Source organism: Mchenga conophoros, linkage group LG16 (assembly GCF_057382185.1).
Source record: "Mchenga conophoros isolate Kocher_MC1m ecotype Shallow Benthic linkage group LG16, M_conophoros_male_GT1.1, whole genome shotgun sequence".
Classification (NCBI taxonomy): Eukaryota; Metazoa; Chordata; class Actinopteri; order Cichliformes; family Cichlidae; genus Mchenga; species Mchenga conophoros.
The window spans coordinates 28,824,029-28,846,974 of record NC_140541.1 but is presented as its reverse complement, the minus strand read 5'-3'; the positions used below and the strand labels follow the sequence as shown (position 1 = coordinate 28,846,974).

Sequence of the window (22,946 nt, the reverse complement as noted above, 5' to 3'; positions counted from 1 at the left end):
CAACAAACTGCATGTATAATTCTACTGACTACTCATAGATGCATTCAGCAGCTGTGGCCACCAGAGGTCAGTACTACACCTGGCATTGGAAACCTGAGTACTGGGATAGAGGTAGTTCCTCTGAGATGCCTGCTGGATAGTTTGAGAACGGCTCCTCAGGAGGTAAATCAAACCGTACTCACAACATTTGCAGTACTGTGGCATTTTTAATATACAAGAGTCGACCATTTATTTTCTGCTTAATGGCATCACAGTGTTGCCTGTACATCTCTGTTAGTGTTTGTAAAGTTATGCCCATGCAAGAAAAGTATTTTCACTGTCAGGCCTAAGTGTCTACATGATAAGTGAATGTAATAAAAGCTGAGCTGGCTGCTGGGCAGTTTAAGGATTGCTGAAATAGGGAGTAAATCACTGCATCGCATAGGACAGTGTTTGTTCTTGTTGAATTTTTAATATACAGGGTGGGCCATTTATATGGATACACCATAATAAAATGGGAATGTTTGTTGATATTAAAGTCCTGTTTCTACCACATTAGTATATGTGACGGGGCAAACTCCTCAAGATGGGTGGTGACCATGGTGGCTATTTAGAAGTCGGCCGTCTTAGATACAACTTTTGTTTTTCCAATAGGAAGAGGGCCATGTGACACATCAAACTTATTGGTAATGTCACAAGAAAAACAATGGTGTACTTGGTTTCAACTTAACTTTAAACAGGACTTTAATATCACCAACCATTCCCATTTTATTATGGTGTATCCATATAAATGGCCCACCCTGTATACTATTACAAGTCTGGATCTTTAAAGTCCTGTTTAATAGCTTCACATATTAACTGTTTATGTTTGATAATGTTCTGAAAGTAAGAACCATGCACTAAAGGCCTCTTTCAGGAATTTTATGATTTATTTAAAAAAAAAAACAACACAGCATAATTCTAATAATTTCTTTCTAATTTTTTTTTCTTGTTTGTTTGTTTGTTTTTTTGTTTGTTTGTTTTTTTGTTTTTGTTTTTAATTCTGTGGTAGCTGGGATACAAACACCAAAATCACCATTTGCCATTTCACCACACAAGGGAAGTTTTGTGTTTCTGCAGCAATATAAAGAGTAAAAATAGTTCCAAAAGATAATTTTTAGTGGCTGAATTTTATGTTTAATTCATTTCTCACTCCAGTGTGAAGTCCAGTGTGCCGGCTCAAATCTGAGTATCAAGCATGAATTTTGTTTGGTATTTGTCTAACAATATAAGTTTTAGCTATAAACAAGTTTTTAATAGATTTCTAAAAATATTTGTCTCTTTTTGCTTTTATAACAGGTGGTCTGATAAATATGTTGAGAACTGTACCTTACTTTATTGCATCTTCAGTCACTTTCAAACAGACCAGCAAACAGTTCTGCTGCATCAAGTTTAGATGCATTTTTTCATATGAAGGGCATTTTTCTCTCGATGTTGATACTTGCATTCCCAGTGTTTGTTTAGTCTGCAGATCATTATGTTAGCATCAGCCATGTTATGTTAGCTTTTCCCATTATATGACACTCCTGGGCTGAGACTACTGATGCAGTGAATGAATGACCTGATGCAGTATATAATATATGCTTTCCACAAACCCTAAGACCCAACGCTTAGCCTTCTCATTTGAGAACCACTGACTAATATAATGCTTTCTGTCCCTGAAAGGGTTTCGAGATGACTGGGAGACATGATTCCCATTACAACCTTACTGATATCAGCAGATATCTCTCCCCGTCTTGCCTGAGAATGAACCATTGTGTCCTTCTGTTTGTCTGCATGAAGAGTAAACACAAATTAATACAGATTGTTTAGAAATTCAGGATGTAAGAATATTTATATTTGGTCAGAAAGTTCTGTTGTTCTGTTTGAGAGTCTGGACTGTTGCCATGCACATACAAACAATTCATGCACCAAGTTCAACAAAAATTGAGTGTAAGCACACTCAATTAGAATAACTTTCTCTTGTATGATTAAAGCAGCTAACTCTACCTCAGTGCTGTATTTAGGATATTTTTTTTAATTATCATTAATCTTTGTAACTTTTGTTGCCCACTAGTTTACCAGATTCCTCATGTATATGTTTCCTAATCTACATAAACTAATGCCCATACAGCTAACTTTATTGTGGCACTTTAGTATTTAAGTTAGTGAAGGCATGCCTTGGCTGGGGTGATCAAAAATTACTTAAAAATATCCACATAAAGTGTGAAAACCTTCTACTTGTGCTGCTGACATTTGTTTAACAATACACGTGACTCACAGTTTGACAAAACAACCCAAACTCAAGCCCAACTTTGACTGATTTCCAGGGTCAAAGACTGTAAGAGCTACTACATGCCCTTATTTGGTAAAATATGTTGTCATAACATGTTATGAACATTGACTGATTTAAGCATATTATTGTGTCATGCATACACAATACGTCCAGCCTGAAAAGGCTTACAGCAACATAAAACCAGAGCCAGACTAGCACCATAACTTACAAATACTGAACAAATAATCCAACCTGAGATCTTTCCCAAGCTTCAGAAACAAAGGCCGCTGACTTATAAACACCAAAATTATTAAACAAACATTTCATTCAGTACATCAAAATATTTCTGGGGACTTTAACAGACACCTCGCGGATTATATATGTTCTTTTCTCATTATAATAACAACAAGACAGAATAAAATGTAATTTGTTTGTTCACTTAAAGACCTTTGACTTATGGATCGCTTTGAAGTCACAGATTGTAGTGCTGTACTTTTATTTTACACTAAATAAACTTTCTGTTTGTAGATGTGAGATATTGAATATATTTTACATCACCATTTTGGGGAAGTGTTTGCCTCGAGGCCTGTGCAGCAGTAAATCCTGCTTCTCCAGTGTGGGGTAGCCATAGTTAAGAGTTAAACACTACAATACAGTGACTGCAAATGCTATAAAAAAGGGGTTTCATTATTCCAACAACAGTGGCCAAGTCCTGTAAGAAAAAAAACTATGGAAAAAGTCATGATAGGAATTCTTCTGATGCAAACAAACTTCACTAGGTTTGAGTCACTGAAAGTGAAAATGACAAAATTGTTAGTTGGCTCTATTTTTCATGATATGCTATTAGGTCAGTTCTAATACCACAAGTTTTTAATTTAAACCAGAAATGAATAAAATACATTTTGACTCTTTTAGCAGCAAGAAATGTGCAATGCAAAGATCCTGGTACCCTACAGTGTTAAATATTTTAACAGGTTTGGTTGTGGCCAGAACTCTTTTAGGAATTCTTACATGTAAATTCTTTAAGTAGTCTTTAATAATAGTTCTCCAGGCTACTTGAAGAACTCAAAGTTCTTAGTAAAAAGATTTAAAGAAACCATATTGAGTAGTATATTAAACAAAAGGGCACTGAGATAGCTGTACCACACAATTTTTATTTTTTTCAATGCGATGCCCTATGACATCACATAAGCCATAACAAGCTTATGTCATCATATTGTAATAAAAACAGGCTGAAGTCAGCATGTTATAATAAAAACATCACGAAACATCAGTTTTACTATAGTCCTTGCCTTCTGGAGAGTTGCGCTCTTTAAATGTTCTTTTCCATCAGTTTTGGCATGAAGCTGAAATGCAGCCCCAAACTGTGACAGAGCATCCACCGTCTTTAATAAGATGGCCGCAGACACTCACTGTCATCCCTCTTTACTGAACTCCTCTGCACATACAGAGTGATAAACCCAAATTTGAAATTTTGGGTTCAAATCATCACTCCATAACTACCATCGCTGCTTATTTTCAGTCCAGCTCTTGTGTAATGTACCACATTTCAGTCCTTTCTCCCTGCTTCTGTTTCTAAAGAGTGGCTTCTTGACAACCATCTTTTCACAGAGACCATTTAATGAGCCTTTAGAAAACAGTAGCTGAACCAGCTTTGGCATTATATTTGTATATTCAACTAAAGAGGTGGAAACAAATGATGTGCTTTTATGACAGGATCCTAGTAACAAAGTGTCTGACGATACAATTAAATGTCGATTCTCTGGCAAGTTTTCTTGTTATGGGTAAACACATCACTGCTTCGACCCTTGAGTTAGGCGTCTTTTTTGAGTGATTCATTGTTTTAAATGGCTAAACAAACTGAAAGAACATTGCTCTGAAAAATGAGTGAAAACACAGACAATGTCCAAAGAAAAACTTCACAAAACCTGGAGAACTAAAACCACCCAAATGCACTTTAAAAAATGACACAAAAAAACAGTCTGGCTTCTTGGAAGAAAAATGAAGAAATGAGCAATGGCTTAAGACTTTTGCAAATGTGGTAAAATTCTGATAAATAACTGATAAAACTCAACATCCCACCTATACTGATATCTGTCTCTAAATGAAAGACCTCTTTATAGACTATTTTTCTGATTCTAAAATTGTTACATGATGACAAAAGGTGAACTATCACTAAAAACCATTAAATAAATTACAAATTTTAAGCTCACAATGTGTGATTAAAATCTATCTAATATGTTTACATAGCTGTAACATGTAAAAAGAAAAAAAGAAAATATATTGGAAGAAGTTGCTAATCAGCTTCTTTAAGGGTCCAATTTGGATTCATCACATCAGAATAAGAAATAACAAATTTTATCTCCAAAGCAGAGACACATAAAGCAGATGTCATGAAAACACGACACAGTCACTTGAAGGTTAACACTATAGACACAATTTGTAGTTTAGGACAAGTATGCAGGATTTTGATGGTTGAATACACACAGAAGCATGACTTCCACAAATAATTAAAGATTGAGTCTTTTTTACCACACTTTACAGACATCTGTGCATTTTCCTTTTATTTTTGGGCCTTCTTTAACAAACTGATTCGGCTCTCCTGCCACAAGGGCAGCTATAGGAAATCTTTGATACCAGACAATGTCTCCATTTATAACTTTTATTACCTATTTATTTCAGGTTGAAAGCCATCATTAATTTCATAAAGGTTCTAGTGGAAAACAGATTTTTGTTAGTTATGTTTGTTTTTATGCAGGTCGCATGGTAATACAGATTTGGCCTGTGATTCTTGTGACATGCTGGCGTTAGAATGATAAGTCAGCAATGACTCGAGCTGAGGTGTAAGTTTGGATCACCTGCCGTATCTCTGGATTTAATGCTTGAAGCATTGCCAATAAGACAGATTCATTAAAAATATGAGTGGCAAGAACAAATCACAGAGGTCAACAGATTACAAACTTTATCGCTTTTTATTCAAACTGTACACATACATAAGGCTTATCTCATTTTAAAAAACAAGTAAAAAAAAAAAAGAAGACACAAATATGAGTACCCCCCATAAATACATTATGCTTTTTAAAAAATCAGTCTGTTTACTTGGTACCTTGCATATGTTGTGATAAAAACACTCGTATTCCTTCTGAAAACACAAACAGTGCAGTCAGCCTGGTAACACAGACCTGCTCTGTATTGTTAGGTGATGAGTGAAGTGAAACGTTTCCTAACTCAGTCCTACAAACAAATTGTACCCAGGCTTTGAGGTATGTGGTAAATTCACATGGGAACATTGGCATTTCCTATATACACACTGCTTTAACATATAATATGAAGACTGGTACAAAGTACGCAGTTTTAGTATTATTATTATAACACAAGGATTCAGGACACAGTACCAATAACAGCTCTGTAATACGAGTCATCCCTCATTGCTGGAGCGTTCCCGTTCATTACTTATGTGTATGCATGTGTGTGACCTATGCAGAGAAAATGTACTGCATGGAAAGAAACAAAAGCTTCAGGCACTCGTCTGCTGCCTAACGGCTGACTCAGGGTGAAAACGTGTTTTTCTGCTTCCCCACAATGACTCCAACTGATTTCATTACTCAAGTCTGAGAGGTCATTTTCTCATTTGACCAATGCTCTGCGAGGAATAGCGGCCTGGGAAGCAGAACAAATCACTGATAACTTGATTGCTATTGTCACCAATTACAGAGGCGCCAGCAGCTGTAATCCTTTCACTATCTTGCAAATACAATTCAGAGAACTGCAGTGTCTGTCTCTCATCTTAGCTGCATCAGCATTTATGTGATGTGAAACCTGGTAATTGGTGTTAATGTCACACAGAAATAACGTTTTCTTTTTTATTAAACCTGTGCGGTGTGATCTGAGTTCTACTGGCACCACTTACTAAAAGGCTTTACATTTCAACACTATAAAATGCTCTGTCCTGAAAATGTTTTATTTCAACAGTAATTAAGTTTCCCTACTATTGTATGAAAAGACTGCAAGTTATTTTAAAATATATATATTAACTTGTTTTACTGCCCTTAGATTCAACACTGCTGAACTCCCACCTGGCTTTGACCTTTTGACTCTCTGCTACCTTCCAGATAAAAACCTCAAGTTTCTCTGTGTTTTGAGGAGTTTCGTGAGGCAGCATAGACACTAAAATCATAACAATTTAACAAAAGTTCCAACATGTTCAGTCTACTTGGGAAAAAGAGAAACCTTTAAACACTTCAAGTGAAATTACAAGAAAACCGGCATGAGTGTGTACAGTCATCTTAATCCAGGATGAAACAAAAACCCATAGCAGCCATTCGAATTAAATCTGGATGGGTTGAAATGGTGCTTTGGATGTCTTAAAGGATCAAACAAACAAAAAAAAAAAGAAGAAAAAAGTCTTTTAGATAGGAGACCACACACAGAGACAAACAATGAGTTGGTGTGTCTTAATTACAGAGAGTGGAGGTGTATGTGTGTGTGTGTGGTCTCTCTAAGTGTTAGATCCAGGTCAATCTGTGGTGTAAATCATATTTTTTTTAACACTTAGCATAAATGTGCAAACAAATACATAAAAACTTCATTCACCTTCGGAGTGAACATTCAATACAGGAAAAAATATTTAAGAAAAAAAAAGGAAGCAAAAGTTTTGATTTGTGGGCAGCCACTTGGCACATAATGGCAGAGCTGGTGTATAAAACAAAAACAAACAGATTGTACTCTGCAAAATCTAACATGTGTATTAAAGCTTTTCAGTCTTTAGCTAAAAGCAGAGTAACTTACAACGCCCCAAGTATTGAATTCACAGTCAGAGGGGGTGTGGCTGTTGGAGGGATCTGAACTTTGACCTTTTCTTGCAGTTTGCAGTCTTTTTGTGACAAATTCTTAAAAGAGCTGAGAGGAAGTACATTCAAATAGTAATACAAGGATATAATGGATAATATGTGGGAAGTTTCATAACAAGTCTGGCATTACAGTCCAGTAATCATTATGATCATTTAGGCTAAAATCCAACTTTTTTAAAAATGCAAAAGCAAAGATTGTGGGCAGAAAAAAGAGAGAAGTATAATGAAATTTAAGCCAGCTTTTGGGGCACTTGTTAAAAGTTTTGGTTGTGTTCAAAGGCCTGTATTTGCGCCACAACCTTGTAACAGAAAAAAACTGATCAAAAAATACATCCATAAGTGTGGTAAAATGAAAGCTATTCGACCTCATTCTCAGGTAACGGGAGCTCCAAACTTCACACCGTCGTCTCTCCGTGGCTGCCGTTACTGAGCCGCTTGTAGAACCGCCGCCACGACTGAAGCGTTTTCCCGGACCAGACCCAGAAACCGGAGGTGATCCCGACTATCATGGTCATCAGGTATTTGATCATGAACACGGTGAAGTCCGGGGTCATGGGGGCGAAGTTGTGCACCGGGCACGGCACGGCGAAGCGCTTGCAGGTCTGCATGTGCCAGGTGCGCTCCCAGTGCTCCCTGAAGGCTTGCTCATAGAAGTAACAGGCGATCACGATGGTGGCCGGTACCGTGTAGAGGACGCTGAAGACGCCAATCCGCACCATCAGCTTCTCCAACTTCTCTGTCTTGGTGCCGTCGTGCTTCATGATGGTGCGGATCCGGAATAGAGATACGAAGCCGGCCAGGAGGAAGGACGTGCCGATGAACAGGTAGACGAAAAGGGGGGCCAGGACAAAACCGCGGAGGGCGTCCACGTTGAAGATCCCCACGAAACACACCCCCGTAAGGACGTCCCCGTCCACCTGGCCCATGGCGAGGATAGTGATGGTTTTGATGGCCGGGACAGCCCACGCGGCTAGGTGGAAGTACTGGGAGTTGGCTTCAATCGCTTCGTGGCCCCATTTCATCCCGGCAGAAAGGAACCAAGTCAGAGACAAAATCACCCACCAGATGGAGCTGGCCATGCCGAAAAAGTATAACACCATGAAAAGGATTGTGCAGCCCTCCTTTTTGGTCCCCTGAGCCACTGTCCTGTAGCCGTCCGGCTTGAATTTATCCACGCAGACTACTTGGTCTTCTAGGAAAAACCCGGCAGCATAGGCTACCGCCACCATAAAATAACAGCCAGACAGAAAGATGATGGGCCGCTCGGGGTATCGGAACCGTCTCATGTCCACTAGATAGGTGAGCACCGTGAACAAGGTACTCACACAGCATAGGATGGACCAGATCCCGACCCAAAGCCGGCCGAACTTTGCCTCATCCTCTCGGAAGTACATGATCCCGGTTGGTTTGGTAGGTTCGCAGGGGGCTCCGCAGTCTTTGACCCCCATGAATCTGTAGCCCAGGTAGGAGGGCACTTCCAGCTGCAGCGGGCAGGAGAACTGGTGGTACTGGTTTGGTTGTGAAGGGTGCTGGTTCGGTCTTGCCATTTTGGGAGGGGGAGTAATTGGGTCCGGTGCAAAGGGAGAAGAAGAGGAGGGCGGGGTGCCCGGTTCCGACGTATTCTGGCCGACGCAGATCTCCCCGGCTCCGTGGACGGGGAAAGCCTCGCAGCGCAGCCGTTCTGGCCACTGGAAGCCGAATTTATTCATCAGGGCTTCACATCCCTGCCGTGCCCGCTCACACAGGGACCGACACGGGGGGATGGCCTGCTCCAGCACGGTGCACACGGGAGCATACATTGAGCAGAGGAAAAACTTCAGATCCGCAGAGCATTGGACCTTAACGAGTGGGTAGAACTGGTGCACCTCAAGTCCGGCGTCCTCCTGGTTCGTGTGGCCCAGGAGGTTCGGCATGATGGTCTGGTTGTAGGCGATGTCGGTGCACAGCGGGATGGAGATGGGCTGACAGAAGCCGTGTTCCGGGATGGATATTCCACTCTCACTGTTGTAATGCTGGGCAGAAGCGGGTGAGAAAAAGGAGAGCCCGCACAGCAGCCACATGATCCGCAGAAACACGGAGCCAGTGGTGAACCTGGCCGCCGCCATAGTTGAGGAGGAGGGGGGAGGGAAGGAAAAACTTTGATCCAAGTAGTGCGACTCAAAAATGGTGGAAAATGGAAAGAATTTTTCAATAAATGTCCCAATACTTAACTAGAAGTCCAAGTAATTTCAGTTAAAATGATTGTAATCGACTTTTCTCCCGTGTGTAATGAAGATAAATCCAAGAGAAACACTCGTCATGTCATGACTTCTTAATGGTCTTTGTAAGTGACTCCAAGCAGTCCACTCTGACTCCCGGTCCGTTTAAAAGTCCCGTTTTCTCCAAACAATGCAATTTCACCTTAGTCCAGCTTACTGAACTTTTACAACTACTTACTTTAGCGCTAAACAATGTAGGATAAAGGCGTAAATGCCTAGTATTTCCACTGTTTGTCGACTTTAGTTCGCGCAGCGAGTCGCTTCACATGCTGGGCGGTTGGAAGTCCGGAGGCTCGCGCTCCTCACTCTGTGCAGATTCCACCGGTTTCCAGGCGCCCATTCCATTCACTGGACCCCCTCCCCTCCGGCCGAGCGCGAGGCGCCTTGAAACCGCCGCAGTGTCTCGGCCAATCACCGTGTTTGTTTTCCTACAGCAATCGTTCCTGATTGGCCGTTGGACCCCCACCACAGGAAAATATGTTACAGTAATTACATTACACCAGAGATTTTAACAAATATTACCCAATTAATCATTTTTTTCTGTATCATACCATTTCGCCAATAATTGTGTGTTTGTAACACTTGGAATTAATGGTCCAAGTTTGGGTTTAGTTCTGAAAAACAAAACAAGTATGTAGGTTAATCCTAAACATAAGAAATACCTCATATTCTCTTTTTGTAGATACACACACATACGTATTGTTTCTTTACTGGGCTGTAAAGCAGAATAAGAAAAATGAGATATGCATTTTTATTTGTCCCAAAAAAGTTGTAAAATTACTTTGTTTCAGCAGCCATAACTTTAAGCACATCAATAAAAAAGGTTAAAGAATTTAGATCAGCACAGTAAAATAAATGCATTAGCTCAATGCCGTAAAAAGGCAGGAGCACAAAAGTGAAGCAAAATACAAATGATTTGTATTAATAAAAATCTAGATATAATACAATAAGCAAAAATCTAAACAAAATAAACAGAAATGAAGTCCAGTTGCCCACTTTTGTGTATGACAACTCTTCAGCTCTAATTGTGTACTAAAGGACTTGATTTTTCTTTTTCATGTTTTATCAAACACACCTTTTAATGCAGTTTTCTCTGTTCAGTGTGCAGCTTTAAAACTGAGTTCTCCCCATCGCCCCACACAGTCGCTACACACAGCCACTCAATGTGTGCAGGACATGTAAACACTCTGCAGCACAGTGAGCAAACCATGAAAAAAAGAGAAAAAATTCACGAAAAAAAACTAGTCTTAACCACTCAACCACAGAAAGTACCTGTTGCTGTTTAAGGGTTTTATGGCAAGCACTCAGATGCAGCTCTTGAGCTGATATTCAGTATTGTATGGAGGAACAACAGCCAAAGGAAGAGTAATTTGGACTGGCAGCATGATCGATCTGCTCAAAGGCAGTGTGGGAGGTGCAGGCGGTTCCTGGGGGCCTTGCTGCATTTGGTGTCTTTCTACCCTGAGTGGGATAAAAGAGGGTGGGGGTAGGCTTGCAGTGGGGGAAGGGACAGGAAGAAGAGAGAAGGTCGAAGAGGGCAGGGGGAGAAGGAAAAGGAGACAGAGAAGGAAGAGAAGCTGAACCAAAAGGAAAAGGTTTAGAGCTCTGTGCTGTAATCTGCAAAGAAAACTCAGTATAGATTTCTGACTGACCACACAGAGATTCAGCACCAAGTTCTCAAGCGTGCTTGTGCTTCATGTGATACAGTTGACCATAATACTACAAAAAAGACTGAAAAAGTGTTTTAGTCCTCAAGGGAAGGACATACTTTTTCACATTTACCAACCAAGTTCTTTCCCAAAGGCTCAGCTCATTGCTTGCTAGACAGTTGTAATCTCCCCAAACAGTCATCCTCAGTTCGTCCAGAGCGCTACAGCTATTGTCATAACAAAGACGAAGAAAAATGAACCAGGTGGATGAGACCAGGTTCAGTCTTATGTGTTTTTGTTTTTAGTTTGTGCTGAATTCTCAGTTTTATCTACTTCTTTAAAGTTCTTTTATAACCCTTTCTATTTTTCACATGTTGTGCATTTTCAGTTGCCTTCTGTGCATGCATGTGCTGCAACCGTTACTCTGCATTTAACAATCAAAGCTGCCCACTGGCATGCCAAGGCAAGTTTATTTTTGCCTGAATCGTTATCTGTCTACCTAAAAGGCCCGTGATCAGGGTGTAGCCCACCTCTCTGGGACAGAATATATTTGGCTGGATTACACATTCCTTACAACGGGAAGTGAGAAAATGATTTACTCTTGAGTGTCCATATTTTTATTTTCACCACTGTCTACAGATTAAATCTGGCTGGTGATACGTCCCCACATGTCACCACCTTATGTTTCTGCATGTCGTTCCCATTTGCGTATTTGATTAAGTTACAAATAAAGGACAGCTCAAACAAAAACAACAAAAAAGCAATAAAATTCAGCAGCAGAACCTATTCAATCCTTCCCCAAAGTGGATTCAGTAACATCTTTAAAAAAAGTTGTAAAAGGCAGAGGAATGTTATGGTTTTGTTGATAAAAATCAGTTTAAAACCTTGTTGATAATGTGCTGCCTTTGTTTCTGATCTAATCAATACACACTGACCCTAATGTTATCTTACCAGGCAATACACTGATTACTGAAAAAGCAGGTTTTATTGATGGTACAAGAGGAGGAGGGGGAAAAACTAAACTGCAAAATTTACCAGGATACTCAAAAAAAGACATTAATATGATTTGGCAAGGGTCACTCATTGTTTGCATAATGTTAGAAATAAGCAATTAGATTAAAGTGTGAGATATTTAGGCTAATAGGGTTATTAAAGGACAGCCCAATCAGTGTTTCCAGCAGGAAAGCTAGTTTCACTAATGCAGAGGTGTAATAATCAAAAACTCCAGCTATTAAAGCTATTGATTTTGAAAGTAAACTTTGATTTCTCAGGAGTGTAGTTTGTCAGACAGCATCTGATTAGTGTTACAGACACGGTGATGTTATACACTAGAGTGAATGAATAAATGGACTGAAGCAATAAATCAATCCATCACGATCACACAATGGTCATCGGGGCATCTGGACTCTAATGAAATATAACAAAAACCATTTAACTACCGGTAGTTTAATCTGGCATATGTATATAATTCAAATTAAAACACACGTGAAAAAGTAACATAAAAGGCTTTTCCATTGCAAAAATTGTAATTTCAAATTCAATTACAATTATGAAAGAAAAAAGATCATGGAGATAAAACAATTAATTTGCTGCATTCCTTTTCGCTGCGGTGCTCTTGTTTTGTCTTTCCTTTACATCAGTGCACTTTCACCTCTCTCTGAAACTCCAACCTCACTCCCTGACATGTGAGAGGTTTAGTCCAGCTTGAGGCAAAATGATAGAAAGACAGACTTTAGTCAACAAAAACAGCAAAACCAATTCAGCTGAATCACTTTGGTTCCAAAGAGTCAAATGGGAAACACCAGTTAAAAAGATAATTGATAAACAAAGACACATTAAACAATGACCTTTTTTGACAAAGAAAGTCGAGTTCTTACATTAAATAACGGTGACTAAATTTGACATTGATGGGCAGCAGCATCTTAAAATGCAATTTATTTATGAAAGTGTCTCTTTCACATTTTTCCTTTGCATTTGAGTAAAGTAAACAAACGTAACTGGAACACCCCCACATAAAAATCCCTGACAACAGTATCTTCCTCCCAGCTGGCAATGTGCCACACCACAAAAACTATCCAGGTGTACTCAAGGAAAACAAAAAAATACAAGGTTTTGACCCAGGCTCTAAACTGATCCCACTCTGATCTAGGCCTTGTGGGATCCATCAGTAGACACTTAATCCATGTAGGCCCTCCTACACAGCAAACCATAGGACACAAAGCATCTTCTCCCAATGTCCAAGTGCTAGACTCTACAGGATGCTCCCAGAGTTGCACATATGCGATATTAGTGGAAAAAAACAAAAAAACAGAAAACAAAATGTTATTAGTGGCAGGTCTGTGAGTATTAATGTCAGTGTGGTACTCCAAGAACATTACCTAACGCCAACATTGCAATTGGTCATAATTTTTACAAAGTTGTACCATGAACATCAACCATCAACTCTGTGGTCAAAAAAAATTAAAATAAAATTTATAGAACTACATGATAAATAAATAAGTCAAACCACCGAAGGCCATCATATTCATCATATTCACTGGAAAAAACAAAAAAGATAATGTTGACCATTTCCATAACCATGCTTTTAAACTGATTTATATTTGTACATTTTTTACAAATCCCCATCCATAATATTTTGCAGATTCACTCCACATACTAATATGTACATTCTCCTCATTCTTCTCATTATTTTATTTATTTATTTATTTATTTAGTTATTTTGATTTAGCTCAAAATGTATTTTTTGTAATGTAGCTATGGTGTTGTATTCTTATCAAATGTATCAACATTTTTATAGTTTAAATGTAATAATTACAATGTTGTTTTGTAATGTTGCTGGTCTTTACATTTATTTATACTACCAAGTATTGCATAAGGGAATAATATAGGATATTACTACACTGCCCTATCCAAGCTCTTTTTTTAAACACAAGGGGAGAAAAATCAAAAGGATAGCTGACTTTATTCAGGAATCTGATCATTTTGATTGACTTAAGACAGGCTTAAAGGACACAGATAACTTGCTTTAATTTAATGATAACAGCTCTTAGACTATACAGGCCATAGAACGTCTAAAATGCCATTCAAGTCTGCAGACAGATATAAACATGTAAAAACATAAGCTTTATATAAATTTGTACCCAGTAAGATGATAGTTGTATTTTAAATGAGTTCTTCCTGCCCCTCCCTCACACAGTGGCTCTGTCTGAAGTGTAAAACACAGCAGTTAGTAGCCACACCACACACTTCATCATGTCTAACTGTAGCTGTTTGTGTGTGTGCGTATGTTTGTGGATAGTGTCTGCAGTGGTCAAACAGATGTGGGCAGTCCAGCGGGTTTCCAGACAGCCAGTCACTGTTTAGACAGCGGTCTGCTGCAGCTGGACATTTCCTGGAGAAGAAAAAAAGAAGAAGAAAAAGAGAGAAGGGAGAAAAGCAAAACAGTGGTAGAAAAGTGGGCTAGACAAACAAAAAGTACATTTACAGTAGAGTAAGGTGAGAGTTAATGATCCAAAAATGATTTGGATGGTTTGCGCTGTGTTTGCTCCGTTCTAGTGGCTGTAATGCAAAGTATTTGTGCCACCACGTGAAACCCAACACTGAGCTACTATTTAGATGTTCAGCTGAGGTGCACAAACACAGTTAGGTTTGGTTTGAGGAGGTTTTCTAATCTGAGGACAACTTAAATGAAATGTTGGCTGACCAAATTGGTCTAACCAGCATGTTAAGTGTTTCTGAGGAGTCCATATATTAGACCATGGGCAATTACCGTGTGAGTCATTGTGAAATAGTTGTAAAAGTTGTATATTTAAGTGTTTTTTAAATTGTAGGTACACTCATTATAGTTGCCAAAAATCTTGAAATTATTCATTCCCATTCATGTTTTCTTTCAAACATTTACTGAAAGAATAAAAGAGGTCACACGTGGATGAACACGGTCAAAAAGTTTGATTTGCTCAGTTTTATTTCTATGTTTTCGTATGCAGTAACATATACAGAGAGAGAGAACAGAAACGTTTTTGTTTGCTGATCCTACCATGTTTATGTCACCATGAAACTGCTAAGACTTAGCCTGCTTACTTTGACCGTTTTTCTTAACCTCTTGATAATGTGATTAAAATTAAAGTAATTATCATTAAAACTGCAATTAAAATTTAATTATAAGTGATTGCAACTACTTTTATGTGAAACGTGTTGCTCGCAATTATAAATGGAAAATTCTCATCTGACGGCAATTCAGCTTTTGCTTCTTGTTTTAATTTCACCAGTTTAACTTCATCTTTTTGATTCACGTTGTCTTTACTTGTAGTAGTTAGCTCTATTCGGTGAAACCCATGCGCTGAACAACAGTCGGTCAAAGTTCAGAGTATCCAGCTTGTGAACATAGTGAAGCATTTAGCAACCACAACCCAATACTTCCCTTAGGAATTAGTAGAGAGCAAGACAGAGCTAACAGGACAGCGTATGTTGGATTCACAGTCATCTGGTGGACAGAAACACAACTCCAAATGAATAATGACACTACTACATGACTGCTGGATGTGTAAATAGACATCCATCTGTTGACAAATTTTCCCTCTTAACTTAAAGGGTGATAATGTATTAATGTGTTTACAGCTCTTGCAGTTTCCACAACACTAAAGAGGGGAAAAAATCTGTTAGTGAGGTTTTAACCTCAAAATAAACACACACACACAACCCCCAAGCAGAGTCTATACCAATGTTAACAACAACAGAGCAAAGCAGAATTAAACCAAACAAGTGAAGGCAAGTTTCTAAAGACATAGTGGAAAAAGATCTGATTGGCTGAGAAGGTGGAGCTATTGTACCTCAAACTCGAGAGATGAGGACGAGTTTAGAAAGCAGCTCTTAAGGTGTAAAAAGGAACAAATTATGTTCTGCTCTAGACGATTTATTTTACTTTTATCGTCCGAGGTGTCTCTTGCCTCGTTTCTATGTTATGGCTGAGTATATATAGCATGACAGAAGTATGTGTGGAGACTCATCTGAGCGGGGGGAGGGGAGATCAACCATAAGAAGTCAGCAGAGAGAGAGAGAGCGAGGGTGGGGGGCAGAGAGGAATGCGGGCAGCTGGTTTGTGTCTGTCAATGCAACACAGAGGGCCTACAGTACTGGACTACACACACGCACATACACACACATACACACACACTGTGATGAAAGAACGATTTATTTGGACCAACAGAGTGTGTGCTCGGACCGTGGTAGGCAGCAGGAAGCTCACTGGCTGACATCTCAACTACTACTCGGACAAAAACTACAGATTATGTGGCCATAAAAATCGGAGCCATTCACATGTATAGAAATAAGAGTGAAATTCGGTCAAATGAAATACAGTCAGTGCGAGAATGGTTCGGTGTAAAAATGTACTATAAGTTATAAACCCTGGGCAGGTCTTGTTTATATAGCGTCACTCTTGCCATTACTCTAAACGGCTGGGAACACAAACATACTGTACAGCGCAGTTAAAAAGCATTAAGACAGTGACAGCTTTCTTCTTCAGTGTTTGGGTTTGGAAATCTGAACTCTGATTTGAATGAAAACAATGGGGTTCGGCTTCAAATGTTTATTGTTCAACTTTAAACCATTATTAGTCACCTTTTTTTGTCCTATAAATCACAATGACACTCTCATTTACCAACTTGTAAATATGTGTCTTTATTTAAATATGCTGGGGACGTCATTGGTTTTGTAGGTATTTGGTGATACATTTAAATACTGGACAAACTACAGGGCGGGGTCACCAAAGTTATTCTTATTCGTGTTGCAGGGGCTTAAATGTGTGTACAAAAATTCACGGTAATCCATCCAACAGTTGTTGAGACTTGGCTCTTAAAGCCACAAATGTCAGCTTCATGATGGTGCCAGAGGAAAATGTGGAGCTCCCCACAGTCAGCAGGATTCTTCATCTGTCAGTTAAGACTGTTTGTAAAATATTCACTCGTAATCCTTCTACTGCATGTTGGGATATTTTAGACTGGACCATAGTAATGGACCACCACACTAAACACATGTTGAAAACAAATCTGATGATTAAACATATAAGAGCACATTTAATCATCAATATTATGAATGATTTGGCTGATGAAGTCACAGGGGCACTTCAGTAATCAATGCCAGATGAGTCTAAGTGACCCAGTGCAGGTCTTCATGGAGCCTGGAGATAGGAAACTGTCACTGAGCCTGCAGGTTTGAGATATGACACTGACACCATCTGCCAGATGGCAGAGGGGTAAACAGTTTGTTCATTGGGTGGCATAGATCATCATATGGGCCTTCCACTCTGACAACGAATGTGGTGTCAAAAATGACAGGGTGCTCTCTGCCAGTGGTTTGCTCTACTGTTCTGGAGAGTCTTGTGGTTGTGAGCACAGTGTTGCCAAATCAGGAGTTAAAAGATTTTGGAGCATAGCTGGGTACATGCAACACTTTGTCTTTAAAAGAAGCATTTTAACCATGTCTGCGTGAACAGTCCCGTCAGGACACCAAAGATAGTCAGACTTCTAACCCTCCCAGCAGGGATGTGGTGTCTCCTGCAGCTTCCTGTAGTCCACTATCATCTCTTTGGTCTTGTTGATGTTGAGTTGGGGGGTTTTGTTGTCATTACACCTACTCACTGGCCCTTGGAAAACAGTCTTAAGTCCACATCACTCACTGTCAGTGGTGAGGAGGTGGGGTTGGGTTTTTTTCTCAGCACTCAAGCCCTTTTTCCTTCAGGAAGTCAAAGATCCAGGTGCACGGCGAGGTGCAAAGCCCGAAGCCTGTGACTTCAGAGCTGTTTTCACAAATGCACTAACGCCCTGAGCTTCCAATACAAAGACATGCATGTTAGGTTAACTGGTGATTTTAAGCTGGATGTAGGTGTGGACAGACAGATAAAGAGCTTAAAATGAATACAATAAAGTACTGTATGAATGTCTGTGAGGAAAAGCAAAACAAAAATAGACTCCTTACTTCATTGTTCAGTTTCAGTTTAGTTAGGTTTCGTTAACAAAGCTATGTGATTAGAAAGACCCACCGTTTAGCTTATAAAAGAAAGTCAAAATAGTTAACAGTGTAAAGGGTCGCGTTTAAACCCAAAGTCATATATTTTTCCTGAAGACAACAAAATAATTTTAATGATTAAACCTGGCAAGATGGTGACAGAAGAATAAATTAAAAATATATCTATAATTTGCAAATCTTCACCCCATATTTTATTAACGGCAAAAATATATCAAATGTTTAAACTAAGAGATTTTACCAAAAACATTTAAACTAGCTTATTTTGAATTTGATGACACAGAGACAACAAAAGCCTGGAAAAGAAAGTAGTACTAAAGAAAAACAGCTGGAGGAACATTTTGCAACTAATTAGATTAACTGGCTGCTGGTCAGTAACATGACTGACCAGCGAAAAAAGACCATCCTAGAGACACAGATTTCCTGAGAAGTAAAAATGGGGAGAGGTTCACCAGTCTGCAAAATACAAATTTTGAAACTATTTCAGAATAATGTTCCTCAACATTAAATTGTGAAGACTTTAAATATCTCGTCATCTGCAGTACAAAAGCAGCGAGAATCCTCTATCAGACAAGAATGGGACAACATTCCTCTGCCAAAAGTCCAGCAGCTGATCTCATCAGCTCACAGACATTTATGGAGCGTTGTTAAAAGAAGGGACGCTACACAGGTGTTTTTTTTTCTTAAATTGGTGCATTTTCTCATTTTAACCAGATGTTAAGTTTTTGAATGTTGTAATCATTAAAATATGGATTTATGAGATTTGCAAATCATTGCATTCTGTTTGTATTTAGATTGTTGTTGGTGTTGAACATCCACCTACCAAAATAAGCATTCAGCTAGCCAACCTTACAGCTAAGCTGAGAGAGTATGCCATTAAGTTTTAAAACCTGTCACGCTGTCACTAAAATAATCCTCTCACCAGCGGTCATCATTTTTGGAAAGGATAATTCTGCAGAGTATTTCAAATGTACCACTCAAAACCACTACATTTGGGGTGAGCTTCCTCTTCCCCTGCTGTCTCTTTACAACGTCTGTGTGATGTTACATTGCACTCCTGCAGATAGGAGCATGTGCGATGAATTCACCCTGAGCCAGAATGCGTGCAGTGTGAGGCCTCCCGCTTACTCCGCTTAGACAGCACTCGTGTCTAAATCAAATATAGTATTTTCAGTGGTGTCTGAAGTGGGCTATTTCCTACTGTGTGCTAGATGTGAGAAAGAGCAGCTGTGGAAAATTATCCTTACTTTACTATCCTCACATTGTCTAGGGATCAGATGTGAACACAGCCCAAAACTGCATAAATCAGTTCATTGCAGTTAGCTGGGGATTCTACCCTAGAATAGAATCACTTTTACATTTTGCCATCACAAGATCTGACAAATCTGTCAATCTGTATGTCAAAACAGTGGCATCTGATAGTATGATCACTCCACCGACAGACATTTGAACTGGTTTAACTAGTTTGAACTGCAAAAATGGAGACACAATCAGCCCTTCAAAAGGCACAGTGGGAGAAACTTGCATAGCAGTGGTCCAGTGTGTGTTCACCTTGAATAGGTATGTTAAATACTGGCCCCGTTGAATTTGAAAGCTGCCTCAGCATGTGCATTCCCAAAGCACTGATACCATCACAGTCCATTATGTTAGCTCTTTCTGCTCGTGGTTGAATGTAAACTACAACAGAGCTGCACTTTAAGCAAGTGAAGTAAAGTAAAGCCTTGAGAACTTAGGATAAGAACCACGTCATGAGTTAAGCATGTAGCAGAGTTCTGTCGAAGCAGTCTAGGTGCAAAAACACCAGTTGAGCAAATCCAGGTTATGCAATGCTGCACTCACTTTTTCTAACTTGTTGTCAGTGCACTTAATACTGATCGCATTGTCGACAAAATACCACAAAGGTCAATAAATCCACACAAAAGCCATGCAACAACACTGAGAAAATATACCCAGACTACAGACAGCTTTAAGTGAAGCATACATGGAAACAGACAGCAACATTAAATTAAGCGTCACAGCAACAGTACATGTCTCCCTGACAGCTGTTGTTATACTGGGTTGAGATTAAATTAAGTAGCCTGTTAGATCTCTGTTATTTAAGTGAGTATACACAATTGTCCTGGCTCTTTACTTACCCTCCCCCACAGAACACACACACACGCGCACACACACGCGCACACAAAAGTCTTGGAGGTGACGTGCTAATTGATGCAAAGTAATGGAGGAGGTGAATCACAATGGTTGCCCCACTAAGCTTCACACAGAGCTCTTTTCCAGCTTGTGTGGCTTGTATTACTGAAGTTCTCTGCTCTAAAAGTGTGTTTTTGGCTGATGAAGAGAAATAAACCAAAATGAGAGGAAAAGGGGGAAATTATAGGAGCTGAAAGAGGGAGACGGGTACTTGGTAGAGTAACAGGATTAAGACGGGGGAGGCCTCCTGTGGGTTTGAGGTCCTGACACCCAGCTGTGTTCATCACCTTGCTCTGCGAGGAACACACACACACATGCACACACTGCTGCGGTCATCACTCAGTGGGAGTTTGACCTGAGCCAGATGGTCACCGCTCTCTCTTTTTATTGCTCTCTTTTTCTGTCATGTCCACACTAAACCAACGTTTTTCACACCAAAAAAAATGGGAGTGTTGTCAATACACGTTCCAGAGTGGAGGCTTTTTATACCACTAGTCTTGCATTATAGTGTGAAACAATTAAACAAGGCCAAATTAAGGATCTATAAATAACATGCTCATTGTGAAACCTAGGGATTTAACAGCCAGAGAATACAAACTCTAACTGCAAGTAACAATATTATGTCTGGGTTCTGAAACAAAGTAAAATATTTTATTTTAGCATTTTGCTCAAAATTTCATAATTATACCATTTAATTTAATTATAATTATAAGTAATTGTATCGCAGTTTGGGGGCTTTTTTCACTCATGCACTCAAATATTTTCCACCATTGTGCTGCCAGTTGGAGCCAGTTTGGTGTCTTTTGAGAAGCAGCAGGTTTGAGAACTGATACTACGTAATGTTACGAGCAAAACTTCTTCTTCTATAGAAAGAAAAGTTATCTGCCAGGTGTCTATGACTTTCATGCATTAACCCTTTGGCAATTTTAACGTGACATGCTGATGACAGGTTTTTGGCCTTGGCATCAGTTTTTGTTTGGCTGGGCTCACACTGTGTCGGTCCATGCAGATGTATCCAGCGGCGAAAGAGTGCATGACAGATTAAAGGCATTCAAATTAATTCATATTATTATTTTTGTTGGCAACAAACACACTGAGGGATAATTAAATCTATTTACTTAAATTTGCTCAGCTTTAAAATTACATAATATATTTTTTACTGTGAAACTTTAAAAACTGATTCTTCAAATGCTTTTTCAAAACATTCTTTGTATAAAGCCTGTGATCACTGCAGTGGTTCATTTACTTTATTTTATGTTGTTTCTAAAAATGATTGTGTAAAATTTTAGCTCATGAGCTCTGATTATCACTTAATCTGACATCTCTTCAGGGTGAGATTGTATAGATCTGTATGGTGTTTGACGCTGTCTCCCTCTGCTGTCTCCTCGTTCCTCCCACTGACCTTACAGCTCTGGCTGCAAGAAAAAATGTTTCCATTCATATTTTCAAATCAAGTCAAACAATCATCATTTTGCATTTTTTATAAATAATTTTGTGTCCTTTATCCAAGGATTTTCAGTCAGACAGTAGGCAAAATGCATATTAATGGTGGATGCATAGGCTCCAGACTATTTTGGACAATTGCTTTACATTTTTAAGTCTAAGAGACTGCATAATCAACTCTCAATTGTAATGGAAATTGTAAAATCTGACATTTCGGCAGTTTCCTTCAATTAAATTTACAGTTTTATTTATCCAGCATCAAATCACAACAACAGTCAACTCAAGGTGCTTTATTTTGTAAGGTAGACCCTATAATAATCCATACAGACAAAAAACCCAACAATCATATGACCTCCTATGAGCAAGCATTGTGGCAAAAGCGGGAAGGAAAAACTCCCTTTTAACAGGAAGTTCTAAAATCACATGTTAAGCCATCTGACAGATAAAGCTTGGTCATGCAACAGAACAATGATTCAAAAGCAGTATATCTACAACACGTGGCTGAAAAAGAAAGGAATCAAAGTGCTGACCCACTCAAAGTTCAGATCAACCACACTGCAATGGTGTGACCCTAAGAGAGCTGTGTGTATAAGAAGATCTGCAAACTCAATGAACCTAAATGACACTGCAAAGAAGAGTGGGCCAAAATTCTTCCACAATGATGTAAGAGACTTTTAAAGTCGTAGAGAAAATGATTACTCCAAGTTAATGCTGATAGAGGCGGCTCTATGAGCTACAGCTACTGAATCATGGTGTGTGCTTAGTTTTTCAAAGGACATTCACAAGGTGTAGCATTCAGATTACTCTAGGAATCAACTGATATTGATCTAAGGTAAACAAAGTACTCATCAAAACAGTTAATGTTACTATATTCTCACATTTTGATGCTTTTAGTACTCCAAATTAAGACAGAGAGGGAAACGGCTATATTATCTTCTTTTTAGATGTGTGAAGGTCTTTGTTTAGTTTTTATTTTCTTAATCATAAAGTTCACCAGGTTCCCACAGTTACAGTTAACATGAAGTCACAGTAACAGGTCTGTATTTTTCTATATGAGAACATGTTTAAATTGATCTAGTGCATGTTATACTGAAGATCTTCACAGCGTATCTGATGAAGATATTTTATATGTTATTTTTCATGAGGTCAAACTTCTTCCATCCAAGCCAGCCCGTCGGTAAACTTGTATGTGTGTGTGTGTGTGTGTGTGTGTGTGTGTGTGTGTGTGAGTGTGTGTGTGTGTGTGTGTGTGTGTGTGTGT

General features: G+C 39.1%; 1 protein-coding gene across 1 annotated transcript; it reads right to left on the bottom strand.

Moving 5' to 3' along the window:
- Positions 1-5,225: 5,225 nt before the first annotated feature.
- LOC146557002 (frizzled-7-A-like) lies at positions 5,226-9,707 on the bottom strand. Its single transcript, XM_085249130.1, has one exon. It carries the CDS (start codon positions 9,225-9,227, stop codon positions 7,518-7,520), a length of 1,710 nt encoding a protein of 569 aa, XP_085105256.1. The 5' UTR covers positions 9,228-9,707; the 3' UTR covers positions 5,226-7,517.
- Positions 9,708-22,946: the final 13,239 nt, after the last annotated feature.

Excerpts from the sequence above, each read along its gene's own strand:
- LOC146557002 (XM_085249130.1), bottom strand. The coding sequence starts at position 9,227 with ATGGCGGCGGCCAGGTTCACCACTGGCTCCGTGTTTCTGCGGATCATG.